Source organism: Adiantum capillus-veneris, chromosome 7 (assembly GCF_014529385.1).
Source record: "Adiantum capillus-veneris isolate H3 chromosome 7, ASM1452938v2, whole genome shotgun sequence".
Taxonomy (NCBI): Eukaryota; Viridiplantae; Streptophyta; class Polypodiopsida; order Polypodiales; family Pteridaceae; genus Adiantum; species Adiantum capillus-veneris.
The window spans coordinates 6395682-6407973 of NC_140937.1; the positions used below are offsets into that span (position 1 = coordinate 6395682).

General features: G+C 45.8%; 1 protein-coding gene across 1 annotated transcript in view; it reads left to right on the top strand.

Annotated features, from left to right (window-relative positions):
• The first annotated feature begins 958 nt into the window (after positions 1-958).
• The window catches only part of LOC147453388 (chaperone protein dnaJ 15-like), a 63605-nt gene continuing 52271 nt past the window's right edge, over positions 959-12292 (top strand). The window contains exon 1 of the mRNA XM_086515580.1: positions 959-1537. Coding sequence (XP_086371706.1) covers positions 1407-1537 — 131 coding nt within the window. The 5' untranslated portion in view covers positions 959-1406. The remainder of the gene's footprint in view (positions 1538-12292) is intronic.

The following is a 12292-nucleotide window of genomic DNA, read 5'->3' on the forward strand; positions in this document are numbered from 1 at the left end:
ATCCAAACTCCTCCTTGGCCTTCTCAAGGAGCAAACAGAATGCAGGATGGTTGAGATATATGGCTGGAATCACAAAACGCTTCTGTTCTCGACCAGCATAGACTGTTAGGAAAGCCTGTGGCACATCAGGCGGGGGACAACAACACTTGCTGTTCTGGCTGCATGCGGAGGGATCACTGCAAAGAAATGGAAGCAACCATGGGCATGCCGGTGAGAGTACAGACCAACAACCTTCTTCAACTTAAAAACAAGATTCTTCATTTCGCAAAATCATGGACCTTCATGCAGAGGCTTGTAGGGCCAACAATGGTTGACTCTCCAGGGAAGTGAGATTGTCGTTTTCCGAGCATGAGGAGGAGCTATAGTGCGGTACTAGCTATGGCGGACAAACACACATAATAAAATGCAGAGAGCCAGTTGCGTTAGATGAGGGCATGTGCAAGAATCTTACTAGCCGGTATCCCAAGAAAACTCCATAGTTGCATCAAAGAGCACCCAAGAACCTAGGATCACTAACTTCCCCAAACAAGAAGCTACCCGTCAACTCCACCAAATTGAGAGTGAGAGACTACACCAAATTGAGCGTACCTTCCTCCAATGAGGCAGCTCCTTACCTTATATTGAGTACCAGAAAGGTACATGCCAAGAACACAACGTCCTTGTCCTCCCACACTAGGTGGTTGGACTCGGGCTACATGACCAGACACCACAATACATTGAGATTAAGCACAAGCAACATGTCATTTTAGGGCTTGCTTTAATTTCAAGTTAACATAAACGTGTTTGCAAAAATATTCCTAGCCATTAAAGGCATGGAATTTTATCAAAAGGACAAGTAAATCCTTAGATTCTTGACAATTGTTCAAAAAATGGTGAACTTTGAACATTCTGCAAAAGATGACTGCCCTTTTCTTTGATCCTCTCAAATCCTTTTGCAAATTTGCACCTTTTGTAATTTCACATGAAAATTGGCAGAAGCTTATTGTACGCAATCGCCCAAGCTTTTGTTAAGCCAAATACACAGCTCACACAGGTGGCAGGAGATCGCAGACACCCACAGTGTGTGGGCGATCTCATTCCGCCCGTATACATACGCACCCACTGTCGTCTACCATTTCTGCTTTGATTCTTGTTCGCATTATCCCCGACTCAACAGGCCGAAACCCTCATTTTTGTACAGAGACCTTCAATTGCCTGCTAAGCGTAGTCAACACGACGAATTTGGAGGTTCCGGGATTCTTGCAGAGGGAGAACGCGTTGCGTGTGTCATCCAGTTTTGTGCTCTGCATGATTACCAGACTTTATGTTCACAAGCTTTGCAGAACTCTACGGGGACCCCTAACTTATGAGGCAGTAAATCGTGAAAGACAGGTTGCCCTTGCACAGACCAACAGGACGAAAGAGAAATGTCCAATCACAAGAGCGAGGTCGAGCCCCCACGTCTAACTGCGAGAAGGGATCCCTATGAGGTCCTGAATGTGCCAAGGGATGCATCTGAACAGCAAATCAAGGCTGCTTACAGGAAATTGGCCCTCAAGTAAGAAATTTTTTTCTGATTAGAAACACCAGATTTTTAAATGTTTGAAGATTAACAAGGTTTGCTATGCTGAAGAAAAAATCAGTTTAAGGTGAATATGCTTCTGTAATGTTGTTTAGAGAATCTTTAAATTTTGGGGGTCTTGGTTGTTGAATGACTTTCAAGAAAGATGGGCAGGAAAAGACTCCGCTTTCAGCTGTGTCAAAATCAAGGAAGGTGCTTCTGAGCAAGTGCTCAACGAGAACCTCAGAACAGTGGTGGAGCAGTTAGTGGTGGCAAACAAACACACAGGAGATATCACCTACAAACAGAGAGGTCGACATGGAACGGAGAGAATGCTGAGAATCTGGAGTCATATGATATACTGGAACAAGGGTCAGCAAGGAGGTTCTATTGTTCTGTCTTGTTGAGCCCTATTTTATCTGAAATAATAGGAGTGTACGGTTGGCCTTCCCCACCAATGGCAGATTTTGTCAGCTGGTCGATTGTCTGATGGCATTTTATAGGTATCCACAAAAAACAGGGACCACCACGCTGTTTGAAGTCAAATTGAACTGGACAATAGTCTAGTTTTCCCTTTTTTGGGATATTGGGCCCTTTATGCTTATGCCATCATTTTCTCCGGCGTCGTATTCGCAGGTCCTTTGGGCAAGAAAGGTTATGTTTATGTGATCGTTGCATTTTTAGGTTAGTGGACTCGTTTGACAGAAGGATTTACTGGATCAAGCGGCATAGATTAGGAGGGATTTAGATACATGTTTGGATGTTAATACAAGGAGTTGAAGCCAGAGGAAGTGTGGACAATGTGATGGTGATGGAAAGCTTTGGGTTCCAAAGAAGGACAACTGTGATGTGTTAGGTTGCTTAGAGAGTAGATTATGTTGGAGGGCTTAAGGAGATTATGCTTCAAGAGTGGAGATCTCATTTTGGGTTGACATTGGGTCTCGGCATGTGGCTAACACATGTGGCTAACACATGTGGGTTATTATCATTGTGTTTTTGTGACTTACGAACAAACACGGAGGAACTTTCATTTATTGAGTGTCACGTACACATCTAACCCTATGTGCATGTGGACAAGCTACTTCAGGTCCAGGGTTCAGGTCAGCCTAGGAAGTGTTTTGGCACCTTTGTGAGCCTGTTTGCAGGTCGTGCATGTCCAGGCACTAAGAGTAGTTTCATATCCTCTGGTTGCACAAAGCGTGATCATCAGCATTACAGTCAGTACCCATCATGAGCATTTTATAGTGCACAGAACCCATTTTCCCTATTTCTCCCTTTTTCGTTTATTATTAATAAGTGACTTTGTTGGAAAACTGGGTATGGCAAATTTGCTAAGCTCTATAAAAGAAACCTAGCACTAGCACTTTTTGGCAAAAGAGGCAGCAGAAGTTCCCTAACTTATAGTGCTTGTGAAAGATAAGGGGCTTAGGTCGGATCCGCGTAAGCCACGATTGGAGATGGGCAAGGCTTACTTGCACATGATTGAGGGCATTTACGATGCCGGAGACATCCCGACCGGCGCTAGCGACGCAGCGATTGTGTCAATCCCCAAGAAGGGCGATTTGACCAATACTGATAACTATCGCGGGATCGCGTTAATCTCCGTTGCCATAAAAGTCCTCACTACGGTCATGATTAGGCGGATCACTAAGATACTTGAAAAGATGAATTTCTTCAAGCCAGGCCAAGCAGGCTTCCGTACTAATGAGGAATGCATAGGGCAGGTCACATGTCTGAAAGAGATCGTGAAACTCCGTCACAAGGATGGGAAACCAACTTATGCGGCCTACATTGATTTCAAGAAGGCATACGACACAGTACCGCACGAGGCGTTGTTCCTAAAGCTCGCTGTGGCTGGCCTGCAAGGTCGAGCACTTAGATTCTTCCAAGCGCTCTACAGGCGCACCTCTGTTAAAGTCCGACATATGGAACAACTATCGGATTCGATTCCGGTGGAGCGGGGAGTCCGCCAAGGATGCCCGGGATCGCCCTGTCTATTCAATATATACATTAAGATATTTTAGACGCAGATGGGGAAACATGGGGCCTGGAAGTACCTAACCTCCTCAAGAGAATAAAAGGACTCCTTTTTGCTGACGACCTGGTTCTACTTGCTGACTCTCCTGAAAGCCTACAAACGAGCCTTGACAAGGTAAGTGAATGGGCAAAGACCTGGGGCATGACCTTTGGAATTGACAAATGCATGGTCATGGTGTTCCACGGAGACCTGCAAGATCTCTCTATGAGGATCTTTATTTTGGGTGGTGAGATGGTTACGGTGAGTGAAACGTACAAGTACCTTGGCATCGACGTAGACTCAACCTTTTCCATTGAACGCATCGTCAAAGAGCGAGCGGACAAGGGGAGGAAAAGTCTCTTCGCATGTCAGAACCTAGTAGTGAACCGAGCCATCCTTATTTGGTCTCAACTGACTGTTTTTAAGACGTGCGTGTATCCAGTGATTTGTTATGGCGCGGAAATTATGGGGGTCCACGACCAGCATGTCCTTCACTCTCTGCAGCGTCTTGTCGCCACTGGGATGCGAATGTTACTTGGAAAGGGAGCAAGGTCAACCTCTGTAGGGACGGCAACTCTCCATCACGAGTTTAACATACCACCTGTACGTGCCTTTTGTGGGGGACTTTTGACAAGTACCGCTCGGTTTCATCTACCTGGATAGGCTCCTTGGTAAACAAGAAGGCTAAGAACCAACCGTTCAAGAAGTGGACTTGGACGACAAGAACCCAGAACTGGATGAATAAGTATATCCCAGCGGCTGACTTTAGCTCAGTTCGCTACCATGCATGGACAAGTGGGACGAGAGGCATTCATGCCTGGTGTTGGAGCCCTATAAGGAGGACGGCTTTGAACAAACACGTGGATACCTTCTGCAGCTCAATAGGAGCACTATAGTGAATAGGAAGGAGGAGAGAATGCTGGCTCTCGCGAGAGTAGTGGAGCATAAACTGGCTGATAGTTACATGCGCGGACACAGCATTTGCACGCTGTGCTCCCATTTAGAGGGTCGTTCGCTTTCGCATTTGCTGATGAGTTGTTTGGCAGTAGATGAAGCGAGGGGGTGTTGGCTAAACCGATTCAACTCCACCTTCAACGCAATCGGCCCTTCGTTGGACCCTGAAGAAACGATCGTTATCCTCCTTAGGGGGGAGGCTCGCGGGAAGCGGATGCCCTTCTGGGTACGCCGTGATCCGCACTCGAGGGACGGAACCGTAGGGCACGTGCTTGTGGCGAAGTTCCTCGGTGAAGTTGTACCTTGGTATTTGGGTGCTCTGCGTAGGCGGATGGGGAGATAATGCTCCCCTTCCTATGCTGTTATTTTGAATCGGATCCCTTTCGGGGGAAATGACGTAATTCTCCCCAAGCGAAGCCAGATGAGCTACAAGAGCGCCCAAGTGCCATTCCCCCCCGGGGGGGTCAACTTCACCTAAAAGGGGTTGGGAGGTGCAAACGGGAGACATCACCAACCTCAACGGATGCCACTTGTGAGCCGACGCCCTTCCAAGCGGGTATGGCATTTCCTAGGGGAAAACCGTCGGGTTTCAAAGGAAGTTTAGTGAGGTGAGCGATAAGTTACCTAGAGGAGGCAACTCCAAAGGGAAGACCGAAGCAAGTCCCGCAGTACCTGGGCCTCTGAATAGAGGTACTTGGTCGCTGTCACGCCCAAATCCAAGTGGCGAAGTGGGTCTCTCAAGGGATTAGTCATGGCCCTAAGAGTGTAGATAATTTTGAACTCTTGTAGTCCAGAGGAAACTAGTGACAAAAGCGTCTGCCTTCGGTTTTTGGGTGCATGGTTCTGGTCGTTCTTCTTGTATACTTTTTTGGTGTATCAGGGGAGCGGCCGGGCGTGCCCTACCCGACTCCAAAAACAAAACAAAAAACACCTTCTCAACAAGACCGACGGGTGACCTAGCGTTTCTAGCCAACAAACAGATCGAGATCAGCGTTTTGGCTACAGTTCAGCCTAGCATTTTCAGCAACACCAGATCAGCCCCCCCTCCTGGCGTTAGCAGATTCCAGTTTTAGGCCCTAGCGTTTTTGCTACAGATACCTTGGCGTTTTTGGTTGCAGATTAACATCTGCTTGTTAGCTTGTCGTGAGTAAAACTCCTGAGCCTTGCTTAGCCGAAGCTTGACGCTCTCAGAAATCTCATCCAACAACTGACTTTCAGTATTGGCATCAGGCATTGGACTGACCGAGTGAGTCAAAAATGACTGGAACGGATAGCCAAAAGCCGCCTCATACGGAGTTCTACCAATGGCAGAGTGTAAGGTGCAGCGGAAGTGAATGTTGAACTTTGCTCAAGATGAGTGCTCCAAACTGTGCTCAAGGTTCCGTTTACTTACGGAAGGGAGAGCCTTCCGTTCCTTTAGTGAGAGAGTGCAATGGACACAAACAAAGTGGTGAACACTGTGAATGAAGGTGCATGAGAATGAGAGAGAGAGAGAGAGAGAGAGAGAGAGAGAGAGAGAGAGAGAGAGAGAGAGAGAGAGAGAGAGAGAGAGAGAGAGAGAGAAGAATACGACACCAGAATGTTGTCAAACCCTCTTCCGAAGGCCTCACTCTCTATGGCAAGAGCGGTCTACTATTGATTGCACAAATCTCTAAAATGCAATGGACTTGCCGACGATGTCGACGACGACGAGACGGGCTGAAATCTGAAAATGTTAAGGATTGAAATCTGCAAATCTTTATCTGTTGAATTCTGACTCTATGTCGGTGACGATGTCGATGGCGACGATGCAACGACGACACGCTGAAAACGCAACTGCTGAAATCTGCGTTTTCCGGGCTGAAACTCTAAACTGTGTTGGATCTGACCGTGCGGCGAGGATATGCTGCGGGAAGATGGGTCTGCGAGGTTCGGGGGTCCTATTGCGATGTCTGACTGCTGAAAAGTGAAAACGTTGGTGCTACTGTGGATCTTGTCGCGATGGAATTGCAAAACGCTAGGGGCTGATCTTCAATTCAAAAACGCTCGCTGAAATCTGTGTCCTGTTGTGGAGAACTGCTACCCTAGGGCTGATCTGCTGTCTTTCTGTTGCTGGGGCTGATCTGCAATGCAAACGCCAAGGCTGGTCTTCAATGCAAAACCGCTAGCTCTCTACTGATGCAAAAACACTAGGTCTGCTGATGGGGGGGGGGGGGTCGTGCTGAGAAGGTGCCTGTTGAACCGAAGTTCCTGCTGCCTCTTCTGCCAGAAAGTGCTATCGCTAGGTTTCTTATGTACTTGCTTATCAAAATTGCCCTACCTAGTTCCCAACAAAAGTCACTTGAAAAGTCAAAAATAGGGAAAATAGGTTCTGTGCACTGGAAAATGCCCCTGATAGATTTTGATGGTAATGCTGATGATCATGCTGTGTGCAACCAAAGGATATGCATCTAATGATATTGTCAAGGCTGGGGTTGTTGAAATAAAACGTCGTGCTTGACACTGCCTTGGTCGACATGTATGCCAAATGTGGTGCACTTCATAAAGCACAAAAAGTGCTCGAGGAGATTCCTATCCAGGATGTCGTCTCTTGGAATGCACTGATTACGGGATATGTCCAACTTGGGCAAGACCACGAAGCTCTGGGCTATTTTGGTGGATGTGAAGCAAGGTGTCTCTCCAGATGCAATCACATACGCTTGCATCTTGAAGGGGAAAACATGCAAGGGAAGAGAATAAGTCTTTCTTTTGTGAGCTCACTTAAAGACTGTGCTAAGAAGAAGGATTTGTACCAAGGCAATAGCGGGTTGCTTGAAAAGAATACATACTGAGGCAACACATTAGTCAGTATGTATGTCATGTGCAATGGACTTGACATAGCACAACAGTTTCTAGAAGAGCTTCCTATCTGTAATGTTGTCACACATGGAGTGCATCCATTGCCGGATATGTCCAACAGGATCAGGGTCAGGGTTGCAAAGCTTTGGGCTATTTTCAGCAGATGCAAAGAGGACATCTTTCTAAATGCAATCAAGTACATTTGCACCTTGAAGTCATGTGGCATGGCACAAGATACTGATATGGCAAAAGAATTCACAATGATATTGTTAAGACTGGGTTTGTTGAAAGAAAACGTCGTGCTTGACACGACCTTGGTTGGCATGTACGCCAAATGTGGTGCACTTCATAAAGCACAAAAAGTGCTCGAGGAGCTTCCTATCCGGGATGTCGTCTCTTGGAATGCACTGATTACGGAATAGGTCCAACTTGGGTGGGGCCAAGAAGCTCTGGGCTATTTTAAGCGGATGTGAAGCAAGGGTGTCTATAACCGGCCCGTACAACGTAGAGGGCGGTACTATTTCAATTACCTGTTAACTTTACATAGAGCACTGAGAAGGGAAGAGAACACAGTTGCGTCCAGCGACTAGAATGTCACTGCGCACACGAGACCGACACCTTGTAGGCCCCAAAGACTGGCGCCCCTTTCGGTATTTCTTTATTCAAATTAAGGTGGACGATCCGACCACTTAGCACAAGCTTTCACAAAGCTGTCCAAACCTGGCGAGGGCTGAAAACGCAGGTTTTCGACCGGATTTCGATAGCATAACGGCGCAAAAACCCCTGCTGGTCAAAAACACCTGTCTAGGACGGATTCCTTCGATATCTGGAAGCTTTCTGGTGAGCTGTCACAGAAATTCAGCGGGCTGTAATTCTCTGTTTTTCACTGCCGGGAGCCCAAAAGCCTGTAAACGCATCCCAAGGCTCTCACGAGGCTCCCCCGATGTTCCCTTGCAGTTTAGGTGCGAAACCCTAAACCTGCAGAAAAACACAGCAGGCTGTAATTCCCTGTTTCGGATCGTTTTTAGCAGAGCGAACACGCCTACGCGTGTCCCAAGGGCTCCCGCACGCAATGGGACAGTTCCCTTGTGAATTGGACGAGTTTTCACGCGAGAAAACTCTCCAAACTCGCAATCTTTCGTGATGGAATTGTGCGTACCTGTGGGGGATTAGAATTAGCTAATCCGGTTCCTGTTCAGAAGGCTCTTGCCTTGGCAAACGCGCATAAACCCCCAGAACTGTACATAGGTCAAATGAGAAGCCCACTAGTGGGGCATAACATACTGTACGTAGGGGAGAAAGAGAGCAGTATGTAGCGTGCGGGGCATCACTCCCGTCACCATACTGTGCATAGAGGGCAAGGTAAGCATTCCATAGCTTCTGTACCTGCTACAATCCACCTGAGGCTGAAAATGGCGCCCCTTTGTTGATATGCAGCTCGTTTTTGCCTCCCAGAGTGGCAGAATCGCTCACAGGCTGACACGTCGCCCAGTTTCCGAGTTTGGGCTTTCCCTGCTAAAAATATCTCAACTGGTGCATCAGTTGACTTGGCAGCAGAGCAATAAAACGTTCCCCTTGTCATTCCAGAGCTAATGACGCGAACACATTTTCCGGTCAAAAATAGCAGTTCCCTAAATTTTAGGAGATGCTTCCATGGCGTCCCTATCGGTCTCCTGACCATCATTGAAGACTACCATTTGACCAACATCTACAATGTGGGTTAATTTATTGGCCCCTTTCAACTTATAAAGTTGTAGTGACTTGACGAGTGGCCCAAATTTCAGTTTGGCGCACACGAGCTTCCATACTCATCAGAATTCAGTGCTAACTGGCCCGGGCAGTCCCTGTCTGACCGACCTAGATCCCCGATGTGAGAAACCCATTTGGCTGCAGCTGTTTCACACTGGCCATGCAATGTCCACTTGCACCTTTTCAAGGGTTTTGGGACAAACAAGTAAAAATAAAATAAATATATCTAATACTTATTTACCGCAGGCAACAGGAAAAATACACCTCCTGGTGACACACCCCACCCTTGAAATACTGCAAGCGACCTCGCTTGCATGCCAATAATACATGTAGATATCTCGTGATATCACATATATTCTATGATGGGAAATTCAAGATATACATGCTTCCGGAAATGTAGCGTTGGACGATTAAACAATCCCACCAACCTGGCTATGACACATATATCAAGCATAGAAGTCTTCTAGTGTACTCTTGAGCACAAACTTCTCTAGCTAAATTCTGTATGGAAAGAATAGATACAATTGCTTAACTACTCTCTTGAGCATCATGAACCATGCTCTTGCCTTGCTCCAAAAAGGCTGCATCAAGTCATTGTGGGTTCCATTTGAAAGGCTTCAAGATACAATTGCAATAGCTGAGGTGAATCAAGCAATTCGGACTCTTCCATCCATTTGGCATCTAATGATGGATAGTTCTTGAACTTCACCAAATAGCGTCTTGCAACCTTTCCTCTAACCTTTCTTTCTTTATGTGCCAATATCTGTTCAGGAACAAGGATTTCATCCAATTCTTCCACTTCGGGTTGTTCTTCATCAAGCATATTCTCTGGCACATCACCAACAAAGGGCCTCAGAAGGCTGACATGAAAAGCATTATGTATTTTCCAGCCTTCTGGTAGCTTTAACCTGTAAGCTACATCGTTGATCTTTTCTGAAATCTGAAAAGGACCATAATATCGCATACTGAGCTTAGGAAACAAGCGTTCCTTGCCTTTCCTTTTCCTTAACCTGGCCTTTTCAAAGCACAAAAGTACCCAATCACCAAGTGAAAATACAAGTTCACGACGGTGATGATCAACAGCTTTCTTTTGCTTAGCCTGAGTCTTCTCAAGAGCAATCTTTATCTTCCTGTATGTTTCATCCATATCTTGCACATACTTGTCTGCCTCAAATATCTTGTCCTTAGTTTGCAAAATGGGTGGGACTTTCTTTCCTCCATCCACCATCTCAAATGGTGCCTTACGTGTTGATGTATGCACAGTGTTATTGTAAGCATATTCAACCAATGGGAGATGGTGTTCCCAAGTTGCCTTGTGCTCTGAGACATAACATTTGAGTAGGTCCAAGACAGTAGAATTTGCCTCTTCTGACTGTCCATCAGTTTGCGGATGAAACGAAGAAGAGAACTTGAGCGTAGTGCCCATGTTCTCAAACAATGCCTTCCAGAAAAGACTCGTCATACGTGGATCCCTGTCACTGACAATTGACTGAGGCATCCCATGATATTTAAAGATATTGCTCATGAATATCTTGACCATGTGTTCTGGCTTTATCTTCTTCCTAACAGGAATGAAATGGGCCTGCTTACTGAACCTACAAATGATAGTCCAAATCCCATCATTTCCTGTTTGTGTCCTTGGAAGATCAAAGATAAAGTCTTGCTATACTTTCCCATGGCCTATCAGGGATCGGCAATGGCTGCAACAATCCCGGTTGCTTTTGTCTGTCAAATTTGACTTTTTGGCATACTAAGCATGATCTTACAAATGTATCAACATCTTGACGCAAAGCTGGCCAATAGAAGAATGCCTCAACCCCTTTCACTGTCACATCAATTCCACAATGCCCAGCATAAGGTGGAGCATGACTTTCCATCAAAATCTTTGGCCGTAACTATTTAGTAACGCATAACTTTCCATGCATCATGAGAAAGTCATTCTTAAGCATATAGTGCTCATGATGTTGCCCATCCACAAGCTGGTCATAGATCCTTGCAAAATCTGAATCTTCAGCATATTGTGTCTTCATTTCGTCTAGTTCACAATGGTACGGAATTGACACTGCTGAAATTTGGGGCTTTCGTGACAACGCATCAGCCACCACGTTCTTTTTCCCTTGCACATGCACAATCTGAAAATGGAACATTGACAAGATGTTTGCCCATCGCATGTGCTTCTCAGACAACTTCGTCTGTGTAAGAAAATATCGCAAGGTTTGATGATCCGTTTGGACAACAAAATCAGCCCCTAGCAAATAGTGTTTCCAACTAGTGAGAGCATGAATTACTGCCAGCAATTCTTTCTCATAGACTTGCAAGTTCCTTTCAGTCTTCAAAAGAATTCTGCTCTCATATGCGACTACTTGGCCATTCTGCATTAAAACTGCACCAAGACTATGGCCACACGCATCACATTGAACCACAAAAGGTTTAGAAAGATCTGGCAAAATAATTTCCGGATCTGAAGTCAGCTTCTCTTTCAAGTGTTTGAACGCTAAAATTTCCTTGGCTGTCCACTTGAAAGTAACTCCTTTTCCTTGTAGTGCATGGAGTGGAGAAGCAATCTCAGCAAAATTTCGGATGAACCTCCTGTAATAGGAACATAAGCCTAGAAAGCTTCGAATGTCATGTACGGACTTCAAGTCTGGCCATGACCTAATTGCTTCCACTTTAGCGGGATCCATGCGTACCCCATCCTTTGAAACAATGTGCCCAAGGAAGTGAATTTCTTGCAAAAAGAACTCACTTTTCTTCGCATTGATGAGTAGCCTATTCTTGCATAGCTTATTGAAAACTGCGGTCAAGTGATCCCTATGCTCCTCTTCAGACGTTGAGTAGACAATCATGTCATCAAAGAAGGTACCCACGAAGTTTCTATGTGGTCTAAAAATTCTGTCCATCATTCTATTAAATGTGGCAGGAGCATTTGTGAGACCAAATGGCATGACAAGAAACTCATAGAGACCAAATGTTGTCCTGAACGCAGTCTTATGGACATCTTCTGGTCTAATGCGTATCTGATGATACCCGCTCTTTAGGTCTATTCTTGTAAACAATGACGCTCCCTCAAGCCGATCAAGAATGTCATCTATCCTCGGTATGGGGAACCTGTTCTTGATAGTATTCTTATTCAAGGCGCGATAGTCAATGCACATGCGCCATGAACCATCCTTCTTCTGCACTAAGAGTACAGGCGAACAAAAAGGGGATGAACT